We start from the raw sequence: 21,236 nt of genomic DNA, 5'->3' as shown, positions 1-21,236 counted from the left end.
TAGATAGCTGAGAATGTCGTTGCTAACCACCCACCCAAACGCCTTGCTCTACCGCCCGGATTGAAGACTCCCTCCCTTGCCTGCCTTTGTTCTCAATCCATCCATCGAAACTGTACAATATAGCTATACATCCCCTTAAATCAAAACTTCCCACCATGAACACCCGCCTCCGCACTCCCACCCTCAGTCCCACTCTGCAATCCACTCACAAAACTCGTTCCCCATATTCCAACCAACCCCCACAATCCAACCCTCCAACCACGATATAACCCCTCAACACCCTGCCCCTTCCTCTTCCGCCTCGGCACCTTTCCCATCAGCGCCGCCGTCCGATCCCGTTGTGACTCCGAGTACCCCTCATCCCGCATAATGCCCCACATCGTAGGTAACACACCCCTGTACGTCTGCGGCACCGGCACAATCGTCTTGATAGCTTTCCGTCGTGATTGTGATGACGGCGGCGCGAATTGTGGCGAGGTCCATGTTGCGATTTGTGCGCGGCGGAGAACGGTTTCGAGCGGGAATTTTATGGATAGGTCGAGTGCGCTGCCGAGGAATGTGAAGATCGACCAGGTGGTTGGGTTCATTGCGGGGTCGATGGAGAGGTATTGCTTCAGGAGGAGGGGTGTGGATGTTGCGATGAAGGTTGGTATGCTGGAGGTGAGGAAGGTTATTGGGATGAGGTGGGTTGGTGTTAGGTAGGCTGGGGATAGTGTTCGCACTGTTGCGAGGAGGGAGCGCGGTTCTTGGGATGCAGGTGTGAGGATTAGTCGTGTTCGGGCTGCGTCGACCGGGGCGAGGATTAGGGCTGAGAGGGCGGTTGCTGCTGTTGCGATTAGGACTGTTGCGGTGGGGGAGACTGAGGCTAGAACTGTTGAGTCGGAGATGTTTGATGCGGAGGAGAGGGCTATGTCGTTCTCTGCTATGCCGAAGACGGCGGCGAGGAAGCTGCGGAAGAATGTTTCGAAGGTGCGGAGGAGGACGCTGTAGATGAAGGTTGAGTTTGTGCCTTTCCAGATTGCTAGGGCGCCGCTGCCGGAGGAGAGGGCTGAGAGGGCGTCGAGGAGGGAGTGTGGGTTCTTCATTGATAGGGTGTCTGGGGATGTTTGGGATGGTCTCTGACTTTGATATGGGTCTTCCCCTGGTGGTCGTCCTCTTCTTCCTCGTATGGGCGAACGATTTGTGTCTTCTCCGAAAGGCGTTGTCGAGGAGAAATAGTTTGGCTCATCATCTTCTTCGTCGTCCTCTTCGAAGTCCTGTGCCTGATAGCCATCATCTCGACTGTGGAATTGATCATCCGCATCTTGTTCTTGTGCTACTCGAATTTGCAATATGAGCTTCGCGACTTCGAAGGGCTGCGCTATCACAACACTCGTGTATTTCCATAATGCTTTATCTAGGAGATTCTTGACCTGTCCTGTCACTGATGGTGATGCTTCCGGGATGTATTCTGAGTAGTCGAGGTCTGGAAATGAGAAGCTCGGAGATGCCGTTGGCTTCGCGCTTGTTGCGTTCGGTACTGATTGCGGTTCTCTGCCGATGGAAGGAGGTATGTAGTATGGCCGCAGTGGATTTGGCTGATACCTTGAGTCAGCCATTGAATGGACACGACAAGGCTCAAGCGTGGTCGGTCTGCACGAGATAGATTAATGCATCCCAAATCAGAAACGTGATGCCTTTTGCGAGACATAATGTCGAACGATGACTACGTCATTACAAGGCATGTCATTCTCGCAGAAAAGCAGGGCAGGAGCTTTCATCAAAGCTCTTTCCTCCTGTGCTTCCTATGTTCCAGCATATACAGATATTGCCCGTGGTACGTCTATCCAACCAGCATGGAGGCTCTGCTTTATCTAGCTCACATGCAAGCCGTGCAGTACTATGCAACTCTGGCTTCACATCACTTTCCATGGATTCGAGGAACACTTGCCCCTGACCCGGCCGGCACAAGTCTTTGCCAGAGCACGTATGGTCAATAGATGGTATAGAACCAAATTCTCGCTTGCGTGTTTTAAGTCCGAGAAAGTATATCGAGAGAGCTGTTCGCATACCAAATCGCAGACGCTGTATAGAAAGTTCTTTCTCCATGAGCTCCGGACTGCTCACCCCTCACAGCTGCGGAGGTGATGCAACAGACTTCAACTATGACATCGTGTGCAAACATGCTACATGGACTGATATAGCGTAGAAGGCTTACCATCGTGCATAGGGAACTTATTACCATCTCCTTGCTGTTACCGTTCACCATTGACATCGCACCTTTGGCACAAGAAACTACCCACGAGCCTAACAAGATTCAAGATTCAAGATGGCCACTAAAGTCGAAGGAATCCCCAGTGAGATGACCGCCGTCCAGGTAGTCGAATTCCACAAGCCTCATCAAATCAACACTGTCCCAACACCAAAGGAACTCGGTGACTACGATGTCCTCCTCAAGACAGCAGTTGCGTCCCTATGCCACACAGACAGCATGGTAGTGGAAGGGATGTTCCCCAAAGGCGGACTCCCGCGAACCGCTTCACATGAAGGCACTGGCACAGTCGTTCAGGTCGGAGCCAAGGTGAAGAACTTTAAGAAAGGCGATCGAGTCATGTCCGGGATTCCGAGGAATCAGTGTCAGACATGCTTCAATTGCAAGGGTATAAAAGTAAGCGCACAGTGAGGAGTGAGAACTGACATATCACAGGCCCAGACGACTGGCACCAATATTGCGAGAACTGCGAAGGCATGATCGGTGTCTTCAGGGCAGACGGTGCCTTCGCAGACTACCACGTCGCTGATGCGCGAACCAGCTGCAAAGTCCCCGATGATGTGTCTCTCATCGACGCCGCACCACTGGCCTGTGCAGGCTGCACCATCTACCGCGCCTTGATCGTCACCGAGTGCAAAAAGGGTGACTGGCTCGCTATGGTTGGCGCAGGCGGCGGGCTGGGTCACCTCGGTATTCAGATGGCTAATGCTCAGGGCTTCAAAGTCATTGCCATCGATGCACGGGATGAAGCGCTAGAACTTTGCAGGAAGGCCGGTGCCGAGCACGTCTTCGACGCACGCAAGGGCCAGGACGAAGTCGTCAAGCAGGTTAAGGAACTTACGGGTCAAGATGGCGCGGACGCAACGATTAATCTGAGCGAGCATGAGACTGCGGCGCCGTTGGCGTGTGCTGTGACGAAGATGCATGCGAATATGATTCAGGTTTCTCAGCCCGCGGTCGTGAATATTCCGTTCGCGGAGTTGATCTTTAGGGATGTGAGAGTGAAGGGTTCTCTTGTTGCTGGCCAGGAGCAGAGTCGGGATATGTTAAGTATGGTTGGAAAGAGCAAGATTAAGGTTGAAACGAATGTGTTTAAGGGTTTGAAGGAGGTGCCCAAGATGGTGGAGTTGGCGCATAGTGGGAAGATGAAGGGCAAGGCAGTTTGTGTGGTTGATGAGAGTCAGGTATAGATTGCTGGGTAGAGATTGACGTGAGGTGTCGACCTATTGAAGCACGTCTCTCGAAGCACTTATCATTCATCAACTCATGCCGCTCTGGGCTACTGACCAAGTGTCATCCGCGTCAATATCGAACATATCAGCAGTGAGATACTCTTGGTAACCAAAGGACAGGTCGAATATCGGGTCCTGATACGTCAAACTGTCCTTTGGGGTATTCGTGTCCGTCGGAAGTGTCTTTTGATGTTGTACGTCGATTGTCCGTGCAAGCATGTGAGCCACATGACACGAGAGTCCGATAGACCGCAACCAAGCCACTGTTTGCGAGACGAGCAGATGCAATGATTCGACATTATGTGAATGTCTCAGCTTGTCTTCGTATTTGTGAAGGATTCGGCAAAGTACTAGCGCAGAGAACGTGATAATGTGATAGATGTGGTCTGTCAAGTGCTGCGTGCGTTCGTCGGCCGTGTCAATGGCCAAGTGGAGAATAGAGGTTATAATACGAAGCAGCTCATCAAGGTCCGAAGCAGAGGGGCCGCCTTTGCGGCGTCGTGCCGAATGGTTGCGGGTAAGGAGCAATGCGAAATAGTATCCCATTTGCAGAAATTGAGCTCGGGGTTCGTCTGAATGTCTGTTAGCATAGGAAGCGATTCGCGTGATTCTGAGCTTACCAAATAACTCGGCCCATTCTTGTTTCCACACAGATAGGCTTGCCTCAGTTGCCCTTTCATCTGCGATCTCCATACACTGTTTGTAAATAATCCAGTAAAGTCTGACTTCTGCGACCATCCGTATCTCAAAATTGGTGAGTTCAGATCGACTGCACCGTTCGAGCAGTCTTGAGCAAGCATTGATCTTACCGCCGTCCAGGATAGCAATCCTCCGAGTGCCAACACAGTACCTATGAGGTTAGCACGGGCCCCTTCTCAATGGGTGGGAATTTTACTGTAGATGCGCCAGACAAAGGTGATTCCATATGCACCAAGCATTGATGTGAGAATTTTCTTCGAGTGGTCGTGGCCGAAGGGGCTGTCGTAACACCTCCTGGAAGATCGGACACACCTGGGCTTGGTGGATTGCATAACTCGTCAGCAACCATCCATCCACTGCCAGAGGTCTTTGGCCAATCGTTGTTGACCATAAGCTGAGGACGAGTATGGACTGAAACACTTCAATCGATTGAGCTACGGTGAGCAAAGAGTTGCCGATAAGCGATTGTGTTTCCCGGAAGAGACGATGTGCTAAAGACGTGGCATATTCGTCGGCAGTATGTCGCACCGCTATTAAGCAGATGCTATTGAGTAATAAAGGTGACTTGCTGGCTTGCGCGACAAGCTGCTCATGCGGTATGTCCTCATCGAAGCGGACCCACCTGCCATAGTGCTCATGGAACCTGGTTCTGTCAGCAACCGAAGCATCTTGTGCATGATAACCAACAGCAGGAGCAAGTGACTGATCTCAGCTGGCTCGAGAGGTTTGTTCGACCAAGTAGCTGAATGCTGATCGGCAGTACTGGTGGCGGTCATGCCTGACTGAGTAGCAGCGTCCTGGATCAACATTACAGGCGCAACGTCCACTTCCATCGATCCGTCACGAGTAGGAGCTTGCGTTGCGGCTGGCTGATGTGATGGCTCGTCGAGCTTATTTCCCAGCCGATCAACAAGAGTGCTAATCGAGGCCTCAAGTCGCTGAAGCCTACCCTGACTCAGCTATAGTACTGTCGCTACATGCACTATGTACCTTTGGTTGATGCCATCAAGCTGTGGCGCGTTCTCCAATAAAGGCACGGGCACACCGTCCTGGGTCAGTGAAGCCGATGAGAAGGAGCATTGCTGTTTTAGTGTCTCGCAGCGCAGGCAAGATCCATCCTTGTTCGACTTGTAGCAACGAGTCTTTTGTTTGCGGCATGTTTCACATGCTTTCGATGCCCGCTCTGTTCGAAGTGGCGGCATCAGAAGTCACAGCAAGATATGGTCTCGTTCTCTAGATGAGTTTACAGGTGGGAAAGAGACGCGCCGAGACGTCACCGGCTGGGTTGTACTGATACGGAGAAACATAAGATCAGGCTGCGCAAAAGTGTGGGGTTCCACTGGGCCTACCCGCAATCAGCACCAGCATCAATCTATGATTGACTTTATTCTAGTAGAGTAGTACTCTACTATCTATTCTTCTACGATGGTTATTACACACGTTGCATGACAGCCATACTGGTCAAGCTCTCAACGTCTTTCATGTCCGTATTGCTCGACGATTATGCCTTCGATGCAATGGCTGCACCCTCTCTGTCTACGGTCGTCTCGATCCGCTGTCCCCTCCTGTCTATTGTCCAGTATACCAATTTCCATATCCCTACCACAAAAGCGGCGGCAATAGTGCAAGAGGCGGCAACGATGAGACCGAATCGGTAACGTGGGGCATCTGGACGAGAATGAGTTTGATACACTGTGAAGGCGTGGCTACGCTTACCTTGAGCACGAAAGAGTTGTGCGCCCGGAAATCCCGCAAGCTGAATGCACATCACATAAGCTGCCAACGCAATTGGCCTCTTGTGTTCCTCCATTCTTGATGTGAGCCAGGCGGCATTGAGGCCTTGTGCACTACCCATTCCCGTTTGCGTTACCACGACACCTCCTAATGCAAAGTTAGTTCAGTGCTCTCTCGGTCTCATCGAACGTTGCACTTACCGTATAGTACGTATTTGCTTACTTGAGAAGGCGCGAGAGCGAGCCAAAGTAGTCCAACTGCGCCCACCAGGAAACCAATCGTTATGTGAATGCCTCTTTCTCGAAGATGGTCACTGCTGTATGCAAGCGATATCGAAAACACTAGCGCCCCAACACTTCCCACCGAGTTCATTCCATTGGCCTGGAGTCCGCTGAAGCCGAGTCCTTTGATGATCGAAGGTGCATACGTGTTCATGGGAGTGATCATGACCCTATGACTTGTAAGCATACGTCCTTCAGATTGAGATCTATTGACTTACATAGACAGAAATGCTGAAATGATATGGCCATACAGCCTCCAGTCCTGAAAGGTTTCCAATATGTGCTTCGGCAAGACCGGCTTACCAACACGAGAAGCCTTTTGTGGGTCATTACGAATGACACGAGTTACAATGATCGTGGCTTGTCGATCAGAAAACACGTTGAAAGACCGACCAAAGATCGACTTGGGCCTAGCGGCGCTGTGTGGAAGATAACAGTACCCTGCAATTGCCAGAACACAGGTCATCACACCCTCTATGGAAGATGTCAGCCAGTACCTCGACCACAAGACCTCTGCTTACCTATCAAGAACAGCCATTGCCAACCGGCCAGGCCGCCTCGGCCACGAAGCGATAACAACCCTATCGACAGCGGACCGGATAGAGCACCAGCAATGTTGTTGGACGCCCAGAAACAGGCATATCTCAAGCCAATCTCCTGGTTGGTGTAGAACTTAGAGATATAGAGAGCCATGCCAGGTATGTATCCACCCTCCAGTGCGCCGACAAAGAAGCGGCATGCGTATAGTCCAGATGCACTGTTCATAAATATCTGGCTCCAGGTGACTATGCCCCAAAGGAACATGGTGATTGGGAGGAATCTTTCTGGACCCATGGCCTTGCTAATCATATTGAACGGTATCTCAGTCATGATGAAACCGACAAGGTAGAGTGTCTGTGCAGTGTTGATTTCTGTGTTGTCGATGCGTACATCCTCCCGTAAGGTATCGGTCAAGGCATTTGCCACATTGGTGCGATCGAACTGCAGGAAGCAAAACAATAGCATGATGAATGGGAGGATGAGAAGGTCGCATTTTCGAACTGCTTGTCGCTCTTCGGATAGCGTCCACTTGAATGCTGTATCATAGCCGGGAATATCATTCATTGAAGACGAGTCGGTATGTGTATCGTCTGGGTGTACTTCGAAATCTGCGACGGTCTTCGTTGTTGGTGCCATCCCGAGGAGTCCTTGTGGCTTCCTTCAGTTAGCGAGTTTTGTTGCAGAGTGTTCGGTTTGTATGGTGCCGATATTCTTCTATCTGAGCCATTTCGATCCTCCGTTGCCTGGAGAATGTCGAAGCATATATCATCGTGCCGACCTGTCAAGCTGTCTGATAACGCAATGGAAGATCATTGGAAAGGGCAAGAATATTGCTGGCGTCAAGATCTAGCCCTGCTCGTAGCGTTCGACAAGGTCCCTGACGAGCAGTCTTATCCGGCATACCGCAGGCATACCGGCGGCACACCGTCGGATTAACCACGAAAATAACAACCTTCACAACAGCTCGACCAATAGACACCATGCCTAATTATGTATTGCGCAGGGGCACGCCGACGACACGTCCGTCTTTTGCAACCGAAAGTTGGCGCAAGATATATTTTTGCAACTTCGCACTCGAATGCTGGTTTCTTGCAACTCGAAGATCCCCCTAAGACACTGCCAAGACATTCCCATCTGGCTCCCCTTCGCTATCATACCAACTCCTCAAGATGGAACAAAACACCCTTAGACGCCGAGGCATCGGTTTGACTGGCATCGATAGATCTCTCACCTTCGGTGGCTACACTCTTATATGCCCTTTAACAAGCGATACCGCCCATCTAGTCGACATAAACGGCCACGAAGTCCACAACTGGAAACTCCCCGGCCGCATAGGTCGGCACGCCCGCATCCTCCCCAATGGCAACCTAGCAGTTAACACAATCGATCCCGACCGCGAGAACATCTTCCTTTTCTTCAATAAGTACGGCGGTGGCATCATGTCCGAACTCTCACCCTCAGGCAAGGTCCTCCGTCAGCACAGAGACGAGTACGGCCACCACGACGCCTACCATTACCCTGATGGCAGTGGCCGAATACTATACACCAGCCTCGAAGCCCTCACGGCAGAAGATTCCGCCAAGGTCATTGGTGGCGTGCCCGGCTCTGAGATCAACGGCATAACGCATACCGATGTGATCAAGGAAGTCGACGCTCAGGGCCATCTTCTTTGGTCCTGGCGTGTGTCCGAGTCATTGCCGCGCGACCTGTTCCCACTGCAACCGCACTACACGCGGGAACACTACCCACTCATTAATGGCGTGTACCCTCTCGCAGATGGCAATATTCTCGCCTCACTTCGGAGCGTCTCCCACGTCATAATTATCGAACGCTCCTCAGGCCGCATCATCTGGGATCTCGGACCAGAGGTTCTTGCACAGCAACATAACGCAACTGAGCTGTCGAACGGGAACATCCTGATTTTCGACAACGGTGCCTTCCGCACGGGCGAGTCAGTCCAGTTCACACGAGCGATCGAGGTTGATCGCGCTACGAAGGAGATAGTCTGGGAGTACAGGGATAAGAGCCAGTGGGTGTACTTCTTTACACCATTCATGGGAAGTGCGCAACGGCTAGCGAACGGGAACACAGTGTTATGTGAGAGTGCGTTTGGCAGAGTGTTCGAAGTTACGAAGGAGGGGACGGTCGTTTGGGAATATGTCAATCCGTGGTTTGCCGAGTATAGCGATGAGACGACGAGGAACCTGTTTCCTGGCGAGAGTAACGCGCTCTTCAGAGCGTACCGATACAGTGAGGAGGAGATACCTTGGTTGAGAGAGAAGCTGGGGAAAGAAACAAATGGGGTGTGCAATGGGGTTACAAATTAGCTAATGCTGTTTATTTAAGCTGTTAGAACTTCACTGTGACAACACCAAATATGGTTGTGTACCAAGAGTCTGCACTCGTTCGAATAGCACAGTTAGCCGAAAGTGGTGTCGACATGTGTGTTGAGGTGGGAGGAAGTGTGCCAAAGATCTGAACCGTAATCACATGCGTGACGTGCCAGATTGAGCAAAAGTGGATTCTTCCGGCTGATCTCCGGGACCGCAAGCTTCCGTAGCTCTCCTTCAGCTCCGTCCGGACAACCAAAGTGGCCGGTCAATGAGTTTGCAGAGTTTGCTTGTCCGGTCGAAGCCACGCCAGCTTTTAGGGGCCGTAAGCCCTGAGGTCACACCTAATTTGTTGGCTAAGGGCTGCACTTTAGGCTTGTAGCCCCCAATGAAGCACAAGCATAAAAACGGCAAGTTTGGTTGTCCGGACGGAGCTTCAGCTGCAGACTTCAATTGCCGACATTGCTTCTCTTCCTTCTATGAATCAATCACCTCTTTTGTGGCATCGAAATCAACTCGTGGGGAAGGTCTCTGGAATGCTTATGCATCACTAGTCATATACTCATGCCATCTGACAAGCATTTGGCTGTTAATTGGCGTGTTGCACCTTCCCTTTCAAGGGGCTCACCCGCAGTCCCCGCAAAATTGATCTGCAACTTGCATTGCCGACATGAGCTTGTGAGCAACAGCTTCATCAGAAGATGCCAGCGGCACAGAATTCACCCGAGGTCTGGTACTTGGACAGCAAGTACGAAGATCGTCATCTCCGACATTGTGGACTACCTGGGTGAGTACAAATTGAAGCGTCATTCCGCCCTTTTCGTTCTCGGTAAGCTGGTAAGTTTGCTCTTCCTCACTCCCGCAACCATGTTAGCTCTGCTTGCGTTTGCGGTACCGTCTGTCTTCGGTGTAGCAGTCCGTCAAGCTTCGACTGCTCCCACAGTCAATGTCAAGAATGGCACCTACACAGGCGTCCACAGTCCAACTTATAATGAAGACTTCTTTCTTGGTATCCCATTTGCACAGCCCCCTATAGGAGACTTGAGGCTACAACTGCCTCAACCACTCAATGAGACCTGGTCAGAGCCGAGGTCCGCCCAGCAGTACTATCCGGAGTGTGTTGGGTACGGGGGTGATCAGATTGGCTATGAGGTCAGTGAAGACTGCTTAGCTCTTAATGTGGTCAGGCCAGCAGGCTATGAGGGGCAAAAGTTGCCTGTGGCATTCTGGATCCACGGAGGTGAGTCTTCTTCCAGTCCGATGCCCGCCCCAGAGATCGGGCCTAATCCTCTATAGGCGGTTATGTGATGGGTGGTGCGACTGATCGCCGGTACAATCTTAGCTTCATCGTCCAGAACTCGGTTGAGATAGGCAAGCCAATCATTGCTGTGTCGGCTGCTTACCGCCTGAGTGGCTGGGGCTTCTTAGACAGCAAAGAAATCCGAGAAGCCGGCGTCACGAACATTGGTATGCACGATCAACGAGCAGCTCTGTACTGGATCCAGGAGAACATTGCTGCCTTTGGAGGAGATCCCTCCAAGGTTACCATATGGGGAGAGAGCGCAGGAGCTGGGTCCGTGGGAGTCCACCTCATCGCTTATGGTGGTCGAGACGATGGACTCTTCAGTGGCGGTATCTGTGAATCAGGTAATTCGATCCTGCTGGGTGGTGGAAGCTACAACGTCAGCGATGGCCAGGCTATCTATGATAACATTACGGAGGCCACTGGCTGCTCGAACAGCGATAACTCCTTGGCATGTCTTCGGAGTCTTGACTTTAAGACATTGAACGCTGCACTGAACATAACACCGAGCTATAGTTTCTTTCCTTACGAGGATGGGAGTTTGATACAAGGTTCACAATATGACCAGCTCAATCAGGGCAATTTCGTCAAGGTACCTCTACTCAGTGGCGCGAATACAGATGAAGGGACAGCTTTTGGGCCACGAGGCATCAACAACGACACAGCATTTGCTACTTACCTGGCTAATACCGGTGGCAATATACCGCTGAACGAATCGACTGTGTCCACTCTCGAGGCGGTTTACCCAAATCTACCCGCTGTCAGCGATGTACTCTACAACGTGCCGCTCGATTACAATTTCAACACGACGTTTGGTACTCAGTATCGGCGAGCAGTCGCATTCGGCGGCGACTTCGCCTTTCACGCTGCACGCCGCTTACAGTGTCAATCCTGGTCTGCACAGAACGTCTCGGCATATTGCTACCGGTTCAACGTGGTGGCATACCCGTTGCCCAACACTACCGCCGCCACGCATTTCCAGGAAGTCGCCTTTGTCTTCAACAATCTCAAAGGCCTTGGCTACGCCGTCAACCCATTCCTAGGTCAGCCACAAACCTACACGGACGTCAGTGAGCTGATGAGCAGGATGTGGGCAAGCTTTGTGCATGACGGTAATCCAAACGGCCACGGTCTATCTGGGTACCAGGAATGGCCAGCGTATGATGCTGTAGCAGGAGGTGGCGTGGGTATGGATTACTTCTTCGATGCTAACACAACGAGCAGGCCCGAGCATGACAGCTGGCGAGGCGAAGGTATTGCGTATCTCAACAAGCTGTGGAAGGATGCTTACGGCAGGTAGTGGTCACAATGTGGGCCGCGCAGCCTGGCTCAAGCCTGAATCTCCCAACAAGATCACACAACCTACCCGACCCCAAGCAGCATTCTCTTCGCACTCGTTCACGTCGCAAGTGCAGCAGACCACAATATTGGTAGTGTTTGCACATTTTGACGTCGTGATAATCATATCGTGCTAATTTCCCTACACAAATCTGTTTGTCCGCCCACTGAACCTATACGACGCTAACCATTCGGCGCGACTTGTACTAACAACAATCCCCAGACGCGATCACTGCCAGGCACGTCTTAAAAGCACCCTACGTGCTGCAATCTCATAATTTACTTTGACAGCTTCCTTCGCTCTCACCACTTCCGCCTACGTCAGCTGTTCGACACACCTGCAGCAACATCCTCACACATAATCAGCTTGGAATCGTCGGTCCATCTCACACGAATCGGAAGTCCTGGATAGCTGGAAAGACTTGATACGTCAATCGCTCTTAGGGGAGGAAGGTCGAACGTTCAACATGGCACCGTTGCATTTCCTGGGGCTTCCCGCAGAACTTCGATGCATGGTGTATGAACATTATTTCGCGAGCGAACAACGATCCCTAGTCTTCTTGCAGAAGGTTCCCAGAGACCTTGAGGAGAGACTGCAAAGCAAGAAAAGCTTTTTATCGCCGAACTTATCACGAACGACGGCAGAACAGACTGGCATGGCATTCACCCTGTCGTGGGAGACTTTACCACTCCGGTGGGTTTCGAAGCAAGTCAGAGCCGAGACTTCTGCCTACCATGGCACTGGTACTACTACCCTCCACTTCCAGCCATTGTTCATGCTTGGCTGCAGCCTAGGAAATCTAGCATCAAAGCTGTCTGCTAGCGCAAGAACATCGATCTCGTGTATAGTGCTTCGCAGTGTGCAGGGCATAGATGGACTCACGATCACCAAGACCTTGTTTCCAAGATTGGAAAGACTGACAGTTGCATCGGTTGCGCAGCGAACCTCAATGGGTTATAGACGCCGCAATGCGACACTGCCAATTCCTCAAACACCTCTTGGCAACAATTTCATCCGTTGGACTGACCCATTTCTACGTCTCAGAACCTCCGATATATGTGAGCTGGATCGGCCCGTCGCTTACTTCATCGAGCCATCGAAGGTTGCATTGCAAGATGTCTGGTCAGGAGCGAACGAGCAGGACACGAAGCTAGGTAGAAGGGCTTGGCACGCGACTTCAGACGGCATAATGAACGTGCCTCCGGTCGAAGAACGAGGCTTCAGCATTTCATTCTGCCTGCCTATCATGGTTTACAATACAGACCAAAGCTCACAATTGCGGCACTGGGAGGAAAGTGTTCAGCGTGAACAAGACCCCTTGGCAAGGCGGCGCGGGGAGGCTACTGTCAAGCATGAGCAAGAACACGTCGCACAGCCTCAGCCACGTGTGTCCCTGGTGAGTGACCATGTACAAGTATACTCCTGAGCCCAAACTGATCAGTCTAGGATATACAGTGCGACTTCGACACGCGTACAATCATGCAGAAGCAGAATTGGAGAATTATGGGATGATTGCGATCATTGAGCGCGCACCACAAGAGGTACTAGCTGTTCGAGGGGTTATGTTTGCCACAATGCTAGCGTCTGGACCTGGCAAAAGTAGTTGATAGTAGTGCCCATGACGGATCATGATGGTTGAGTGGGGGACATTTCGAATCCGGTTCGAGCATGCTTTGTGAGATCAAAAGGCTTTTGATAGCCCTTCCAGGCACTGACTCTTGTCAACGTTATCTGTGGTAGATGCGATGCAAAGACCAGTTGGCACCAGTAATTCGCGGTAGTAGATGCATTGACTCACGTGATGACGCGATCACGTGACTCAAGTCGGAAAGATGGTGTCTCGGGCTCACCTCTTGGGCTCACTCTCGCTGCTCTCATCACAATGACTGCAAATGAGACTCTGTTTCTGTCTCCACGTATGATGTCTAAATTTATCGATTGTGCTGCTACATGTGCAGCAGCGCGCGTCTTCCACCAGCCGTCAATGTAGTGTTATCACCAAACCTCATCATGTCGAGGCTGCCATCGGATCGCCTTGTCGACACCAGTACTGTACTCGGACCTCCTTGCGGCACTCCGAATCTCACAGTAGCTTCCCAAAAAGCGACCTGAGTTCTCAGAAAGAGTGTTCCCATTCTTACCTGTTTTGATGTCTTTTCCCTTGTGCAGTTCTTGTATGCCTTTGTCTCGAGCTCTAGTTTCCTTCTTTGTTACTTGACTTCAACTGCTAACGGACAGAATGGCGCTTCCGATTCCTCGATCACTTCGCGTTTACTGGCGAGCGAATCGACACTTAAGTCGAGGATTTGGTCAAGACGCCCGCCATGAATATATCTCAGCGTCTTGCTCGTTTGGAGACACCAGACTTCAGCGGAAGCCAGAATTATACAACCAACAGATTGCCTGCAGTTTTCCCCCTCACCGAAATAAAGCCGGCCAAACGATTCCTGAGATTGCTGCCAGAGCCCGAAGGCGACCCGGGATCTTCAGAGAAAGACAGGCATGCAAAGGCCAAGCAAGAGAAACAGAACTACAAATTCCTAATTACGAAAGCTGGCTTTAAAGAAAATAATGATGACCAATGGCGGGTTCAACGGCACCTCGGCAGTGGCTCGTTCGGCAACGTGGCCTGCTGGCAGAAGCGAAACATAGACGGCGAATTCGAGGACGAGATTGCGGTGAAGCAGATGCGTCGGCATCCTACGCTCCAGAGTGATAGCTGGGACAGGCGAGATGCGTCATTTGCTCTGCTCAAAGAGTCTGTACTCCAGAGACAGCTCAACCTGTCGAACAGTGAAAGTAAGTCTATCAGGCCCTGATTCATGGAAATTATATTGTCGGAGCCGGATGTTGATATTGACGATGCGAGTTTCCAGTAGATGGGCACCAATTACTTCAGAATAGGTCGCGATCAGCAGTGGGAGTATTGGGAGCATCGGACTGGGCTGGATACAACGCGCACCTGGCAACGGGTTGAAAGCGTTTGGCCGGACACTCCCAGGAATAGAGCTCTGGGCAGAGTTGGGCTGCCAAGGATGAGGGGCGGTTAAGTTACGAGGTGAGAGGTGCTCAATCGCACAGCTTGCTATTACTCCATGCGAGCTTCCTTACGGCTCAGAGAGAGTATGCAGTACCTAAGCACGACGGGACGGATCTTTCATTGAGAATGCCTGACTCGATAAAGGTAACCAGAGCGAGCACACTCGGCGTTCACAGACATGCCGGGATCTGTGCTTGCGCTTCGGTAGACGTGATAAACCTAGAATGATCTCAATTGCATGATATCCGCGCAACTCCAGGGTTAGTGACGCTCCGTCGGTAGATTGTTCTGACATCAAGCATAACTTTAGCCAGGCTACCTGTCGAAGCAGAAGCACAGGGCACGATGATCACGTGATCGTCCACGCTTTCGATCTTGCCTATCACATTACACTGTCCACGACTGTTGTAGATTTTTCGCACCCTTCAAAGCCTTGGTCGCCATGAAAATCCCACGAAAGAGGGAAATGCTACGAAGCGACCGGATGACTCTCTTGATCATAGCAATCTCAGCCACCTAAACGGTCCTGTGGCTCCAAGATACTCCACGCCATGGGGAAGGAACAATCCCTCCCACTCTTTGAAGCCGCACAACGCGATCCACGATTTCCATGATGGTGTGGCATAGTGTCCATATCTACCGGCCAACGCAGTCCTCGTCCATGCTTTGCTCCTCCTCACAATGCATCGATTTCTGAAGACAATGGAGCTTGTTGTTCACGCGAATCTGCGCGTGCCTTTGTCCTCGTACGACCAGTCAACAGGACTGCTGTTTGCGTCGAACACTGAAGATGAAGACGGCTTTTCATTCACACATCGAGCAGGATAATTGAATCAACATGTCTCCCTTCCAGCAGGCTCGACACTTGTGTGAAGCCCGATGCAGTTCGAAAGCCCTGATTTGCGGTATACGCATAACTACACGACCGATAGACTTCCGCAGACGTTCCACTTAAGTCTCCTCAAACCTGCCAAACGCTTCCTGCGATTAATCAGAGAAAGAAGCGCCTTCGAGTTCCTCAGAACGAAGGCCGAATTCGAGACGAGCGATGACGACAGATGGATGCCGCTGTTGCATTTAGGCGAAGGAGGTTGGGGTGAAGTTGGATGTTGGGCTAAGAAAGATGAGGAGGGCACCATAATAGACCGGGTAGCAATCAAACAGGTAAGAGAGCCAGCTGATCGCAAAGAGCGAGAACGCCTGAACTCGTTGCGCTGGGATGACACCGACGTGTACGCTGCATTGCTTGAAGAAGCAGTAATCCAACGGCAATTGAACCGGTCTCTGTCTGAGAGTAAGTCGGCTCGAGGTTTTGTGCATTCTACGATCGCCCTGCTGACGAAAACAAATCAGATATCGTTCATCTCAGAGGCTACAAGTTTTTCCGTCAGAAGCCACCTCTGAATCTGCTGTTAGCTGATGATAAGGACCCTCCTGTCGGCACCCGACGCTGGAGGTTTTATCTGGAGCTTGTACCTCATGGAGATCTCGATGACTTGAGCCTCATATATCGCTACTATCGAAATTATCTTCCTGAAGCGTTCCTCTGGCATGTCTTCGACTCGTTAGCAGAAGCTGCCAGTAAGATGCGCGACTGTGACACCCACACCGACGTACCGCACCGCAGTCAGGGGGTCCAGGCATCCGATCAAGTCGTCAACTTTGATATCAAGCCTGCAAACATTCTCTTGGGACGTCCTCGTCCTCTTGCTGGGGTCGATACCGCTGAAGGAGCTACACACAGTGGTACTACGAAGTACAATTACCCTGTGATCAAATTGGGCGACTATGGTCTCGCCCACTTCACTGGCTCAGATGGCAATGACAAGCGTAATCCTTGGGGCTATGTCAAATGCGGTACTTCTGGCCATCAGGCTCCGGTAAGCATAGAATCATGGTACAAAAATGTGTTTCATGGGACTGACTTTGCGGGCAGGAGCAAGTACACTACGGGGCTCGCTGGCCATAGGACGTTTCTTCTACGCGCAACGAGATATTTCTCATTCCAGAAGCCCAACGGCAAGACCGATCTCCATTCTACAGGACTGAAGACGCGGACAACGACTCTGATAGCAACAACGACAAGTTCATGGAAGGTGCGCCCCACGACCGAAAGGAGCTATACAAACATAAATGCTTGGACCTCAGATTCAAATTCACTGAGAAATTGCATGTGTGGGCGATCGGCAAAGTGGTTTATGATTTAATGTGTCTCAAGAACTCGGGGTATTACTGGGATATATCAACCGACTCTTACGCCGAGTTCAAGAGCAATGGTCAGCATCAAGTACCGGAAGACGACCAGAGGCCATTCGAGAAGGACTCCCATACAGGCACTAATCCGTACTCGGATGAGCTTACGAAGTTAGTATGGGACTGTCTTCGGCCGCTTGCTCCCAAGCGTATGGATGTGGCTAGGCTGAAGGAACGTACGGAAGCTGGCATGCAAACATGGGACGACCAATGGTACGCTGGATGTGAGGAGGAAATGCCCGAGGATGCCTCAAATCGCGGTGTTGATCATCCAAAGCTGTTCTACGAGCACGAAACTCTCAATGACATGCCGGAAGGTCCCGAACTATTCCGTACCGTCTTCGGAGTCTATGTACAAGTTCGGAAGGCTGTTGAGAAGGAACCGGATATGCGACCATGGAACCCAAAGTTCGACAGGGAGGATCCTGAATTCCCACCGCATACACATCAGTACATGTGGGACACAGCGCACTCAGCGCTAGGCACCAAAGAGAAGACTGCTTTCCAGAAAGAGTTCAGAGTGGTGAATGGAGAGCTTCGTCGAAAGTCAGAACCAGGAGTGGGAGTCATGGAAACTGACAGCAGTAGCAGTGATGATAACAATGAGGGTGATGGAGGCACCGAGGACGGAGGATCAGGTGGCGTTGTGACCGCGACTCCTACTAAAGACCAAACAGCGACCGCCGACAACGGAGCAAGCGGCATGGACCATCACAACGCCAGCAGTACGACCCATGAGGACACTACGATGCAAGACCAGAACAATCCTGTTCCGATTGATACTGCACTTCCAGCCGATACTGTCGCTACCACGGATGCGCCTGCTATTGCTCCAACGCCTGCTCCGGGCCCCGTCCCGACGCCCGCTCCCGCTCCAGTTGCGCCGCCCGCCAATGGCCCCAACGCTGCTGTCCAGACAGCCACTCAAGCAACCCAGCCCAACACTACTCGGGAACCCCGCATGACGGCAGGTCTCGGAATTCGGAAAGCATCTATCAAAACTGACGATCCTTCTGACTCGGAGTACGAGATTGTGGTTCGTGAGCTGGGTGGTCGTAACGACAAGGATGGAGTACATCGAGAAGTGCGTCGCAAATCGTACTACAGACTCAGGCCAGGCCGGAGGGAAGACAAGAGAAAGCTGAAGCGGAAAAATCTGAAAGCGAAGAATTTCGCACGTCAAGGAAGATCGAAGTATAATGATGCGAGGAGGCGGAATGGGGAAGACTCGGAGTAGTGAGTGGGTTTCATATGTCATGATATCCAGAGTCTTGTAGACGAGGGAAGAGATGGACATCGGGGCGTGCGTGTGTTGGTGCGAGAGGATTGTTCAAGGATAATGGAGACTGGTTCCTGCTTTCACATCTCGATAGCTAGGTACACACACGGGTGTGAGACGGTACAAGCAAGTATGGTGCAACCTTAGTCATTACATACGCGCTCAGTATCTGTGACATTGTCTGTGTATCTGACTCGTCTTCACACACCTAATGACATTAATAGTCGTTGATCTGTCCGCGTTCCCCAGAGCCATTGCGCTGAGCTGCAGCATTTGTTCGTGCTTTCGGTGATATCCTTTCAAAAAGCTCAGTCCGGGTAACCTGCCTACGAAAGTGAATTTCCTGCCTAAGGCATCAGAATGCTCTTTCTCTACACCTCATCACCTTCGACGCGTTCTTGAGCTCATGTGCCAGCACTGGGCACTTGTAGTCTTGGCAAGTACGACTGTCCTCCTTCTCACTGCTAGCGCTGCTGTACGGTACTCTTAACATGATATGTCCAGACGTGGTGAGCTATGGTTCACCACAACTGAGTCAAAACCTACGATCTTACACTCATGGAACACTCAGAGCGCATCAGAAAAGGGGCGACGGTTTTTGCAGCAACGATAGTACTAGCCAGTGACTACGCAATAATACCCAGGACTCATTGAACGCCCATTTTAGCCGACTTCGTGCCTGTTGGAGTGGCTCCTTGGCCCGTATGCTCACCTACACCAGTCACGAGCTAGTCCCAAGAGCATCACTTAGCAATAGCAAGAAGCTTTTACCATACGAGTGTGGCAGAGCAGAGAAGATTGCAGTCATGGGTTGAAAGCGGAACATCCGAATGGTAGTCAAGGCTTACCGATTGCAATTAGCCAAAGTTCATGAACAGGCTATGGCGCCTACCAGCGCCCTTTCTCACAGGTAGCACCGCTGTTGTTCCAGAAGCCGACGTGATCGCACCATATTGGTACCTCGGAGCGGGCTGTTTGTCATTAACATGTGCTAGCAACGCTGGGTCGGCTGTACGCCGATGTACCCGCTTTATGGTTTCCCACAGCGCAAAATGTCTTCCCACAATATCTGTCCCCACTATACCGGCAGAACATTGAAATTCGTCGCAGTACCTGCGAACGAAGCAGCAGTCTCTCAACCGCAAGAGTCCCCAGGCGGTGCGTCTGCCCTGAATGTGATAGTGGGTAACCAAGAGCGAGAACAGACACTTCTTCTAACAAAAGCCATGCGAGATTATTGTGTCATGCCGAGAAGAGCGCCCAAAAAGAAGGAATTCGAAGTTATGGTACCATTCTGGAGCCGTTCCAGCAGGACTTTCGTCTTACGGTACCCAATCACGTTTTGTGTCCCTGAAAGCCTTGGCGACTCTGGACCGTTCTCCCGAAGACATCGTGTAGACTACACATGCATGTCTAAGAGAAGTTGAGAAGTACTGCACGCCATATATGCATGAAGACAGCGGCGGTTTGAAGGTCGAACATGGTCAGCTTGGCATTCCGACATGATGCAGAAAAGTTGTGAAGACCAAGGCGGGTACTAGAAAAGGAGAATGCAGCTGAGGCAGACCAGAATTAAATATCAGCGCTGCTTTGCACGGGTTCTCAGGATCATCTTGCAGTCTCTTCGTACAGTCCTTCACCCCTTCAATCATACAACCACTCTCATTCACAACAGGTCCGGCACCTGACCATTCTCTTCACAGGATTTCGCTAGCTCGAACATCCATTACACTCATTGATTGTTTCAACAACACATTCCTGTCTCCATCACAATACTTCACTCCACACACAGCCATCATGCATCCCCTCATCATCACCTCCGTCCTACTCACAGGAGCTCACCTGGCTTCCGGCCATACCCGCTTCACGACCCTGCACGTCAACGGCAAATCTCAAGGGGACGGCATCTGCATCCGCCAAGACTCCAACCCAGGCACAACGACAAACTACGTCCCCAGCATCACCGGCCCCGAAATGGCCTGCGGCATCGGCGGCGACATCACCGTCCCGGATACCTGTCCCGTCGTGGCCGGCGACCAAATCAGCCTGGAGCACCGAATGTGGCCCGATGGCAGCCAGCCAGGCGCCATCGACGTCAGTCACAAAGGCAACACAGCCGTCTACATGAAGAAGGTCTCCAGCAACGCCGACGAGGTGACAGGCAACGGCTGGTTCAAGATCTACTGGGATGGGTATGATGCCGCGACTGGCCTCTGGCGCACGGACAGCATGAATGCGAATGACGGACTGGTAACGACCAGTATTCCATCCGTCTTGGCTGCTGGTGAGTACCTTGTTCGGTCCGAGGTGCTAGCCTTGCAGAACGTCGGCGAGCCGCAGATGTATATTGGGTGTGCGCAGGTTCAAGTTTCGGGGTCTGGCACCGCGACACCTTCGAACACGGTTGCGATTCCTGGGTACATCGATATGTCGACGCCTGCTATGCAAGTCAACATTTACGAGTCGTTTACGTTTGAGGAGGATGGGCCAGTCAAGTATGGCTCTGGTGGTAGTAATAGCCCGTCCAATTCTACTGCGCCTGTCAGCAGCAGTGAATCTGCCACACCCGCGAGCAGCGCGGAGCAGGCGACCACCGCTGCCAGCGCAGTGGCTGCAACCAAGACTTCGGTGGCCGCCAGCACTGTTTCAAACACCTACGGAAATGACCCTAGTGCTGCTGGTTCTACTGGGGAAAGCTGGGCTGGCGAAAGTGCCTCGGAGGATTCTTTGATGGACAAGAATGAGGACAGCGACTCTGACGTCGACGATGGGAACTCCAACGATGGCGAGTACGCCAACAAGTATCAATGGAGTAGCTGGGGAAGATGGAACAATGGCAGAACTAGAAGCAGGAGGAGTGTGGCTGCAATGGTGAAAAGGCAATGAGGAACCCGGCAGGTTACGCTGACAGTGACATGTTCGCTATGAGAAGCTTGAGACTGCTGCTGAACTGAA

At 51.6% G+C, this 21,236-nt stretch overlaps 8 protein-coding genes across 8 annotated transcripts; 6 read left to right on the top strand and 2 right to left on the bottom strand.

Annotated features, from left to right (window-relative positions):
- Positions 1-140: 140 nt before the first annotated feature.
- PMZ80_006357 (uncharacterized protein) lies at positions 141-1,598 on the bottom strand (the record flags this gene model as incomplete). Its single annotated transcript, XM_064874770.1, has 1 exon — positions 141-1,598. One exon carries the CDS (start codon positions 1,596-1,598, stop codon positions 141-143), a length of 1,458 nt encoding a protein of 485 aa, XP_064729170.1.
- A 710-nt stretch (positions 1,599-2,308) lies between these two features.
- On the top strand, positions 2,309-3,441 carry PMZ80_006356 (uncharacterized protein; the record flags this gene model as incomplete). Its single annotated transcript, XM_064874769.1, has 2 exons — positions 2,309-2,639; positions 2,687-3,441. 2 exons carry the CDS (start codon positions 2,309-2,311, stop codon positions 3,439-3,441), a joined length of 1,086 nt encoding a protein of 361 aa, XP_064729169.1.
- Positions 3,442-3,510: 69 nt separating this feature from the next.
- PMZ80_006355 (uncharacterized protein) lies at positions 3,511-7,373 on the bottom strand (the record flags this gene model as incomplete). Its single annotated transcript, XM_064874768.1, has 10 exons — positions 3,511-4,055; positions 4,104-4,333; positions 4,682-4,712; positions 4,805-5,127; positions 5,173-5,231; positions 5,786-5,850; positions 5,899-6,063; positions 6,117-6,367; positions 6,416-6,428; positions 6,719-7,373. 10 exons carry the CDS (start codon positions 7,371-7,373, stop codon positions 3,511-3,513), a joined length of 2,337 nt encoding a protein of 778 aa, XP_064729168.1.
- Positions 7,374-7,906: 533 nt separating this feature from the next.
- Positions 7,907-9,064, top strand: PMZ80_006354 (uncharacterized protein; the record flags this gene model as incomplete). Its single annotated transcript, XM_064874767.1, has 1 exon — positions 7,907-9,064. One exon carries the CDS (start codon positions 7,907-7,909, stop codon positions 9,062-9,064), a length of 1,158 nt encoding a protein of 385 aa, XP_064729167.1.
- Positions 9,065-9,934: 870 nt separating this feature from the next.
- Positions 9,935-11,670, top strand: PMZ80_006353 (uncharacterized protein; the record flags this gene model as incomplete). Its single annotated transcript, XM_064874766.1, has 2 exons — positions 9,935-10,307; positions 10,364-11,670. 2 exons carry the CDS (start codon positions 9,935-9,937, stop codon positions 11,668-11,670), a joined length of 1,680 nt encoding a protein of 559 aa, XP_064729166.1.
- Positions 11,671-14,033: 2,363 nt separating this feature from the next.
- Positions 14,034-14,528, top strand: PMZ80_006352 (uncharacterized protein; the record flags this gene model as incomplete). Its single annotated transcript, XM_064874765.1, has 1 exon — positions 14,034-14,528. The coding sequence occupies one exon, from the start codon at positions 14,034-14,036 to the stop codon at positions 14,526-14,528; it is 495 nt and encodes a 164-aa protein (XP_064729165.1).
- Positions 14,529-15,628: 1,100 nt separating this feature from the next.
- PMZ80_006351 (uncharacterized protein) lies at positions 15,629-18,239 on the top strand (the record flags this gene model as incomplete). Its single annotated transcript, XM_064874764.1, has 3 exons — positions 15,629-16,043; positions 16,103-16,629; positions 16,719-18,239. The coding sequence occupies 3 exons, from the start codon at positions 15,629-15,631 to the stop codon at positions 18,237-18,239; spliced, it is 2,463 nt and encodes an 820-aa protein (XP_064729164.1).
- Positions 18,240-20,078: 1,839 nt separating this feature from the next.
- Positions 20,079-21,167, top strand: PMZ80_006350 (uncharacterized protein; the record flags this gene model as incomplete). The annotated part of the gene is made up of 1 exon (XM_064874763.1): positions 20,079-21,167. The coding sequence occupies one exon, from the start codon at positions 20,079-20,081 to the stop codon at positions 21,165-21,167; it is 1,089 nt and encodes a 362-aa protein (XP_064729163.1).
- Between the last annotated feature and the right edge of the window lie 69 nt (positions 21,168-21,236).

The sequence above is a fragment of the Knufia obscura genome (genome assembly GCF_036327395.1).
Source record: "Knufia obscura strain CCFEE 5817 isolate CBS 148926 chromosome Unknown scaffold_7, whole genome shotgun sequence".
Classification (NCBI taxonomy): Eukaryota; Fungi; Ascomycota; class Eurotiomycetes; order Chaetothyriales; family Trichomeriaceae; genus Knufia; species Knufia obscura.
Note: the sequence above shows the minus strand (reverse complement) of the source record. Positions and strands in the feature narration are given on the sequence as shown.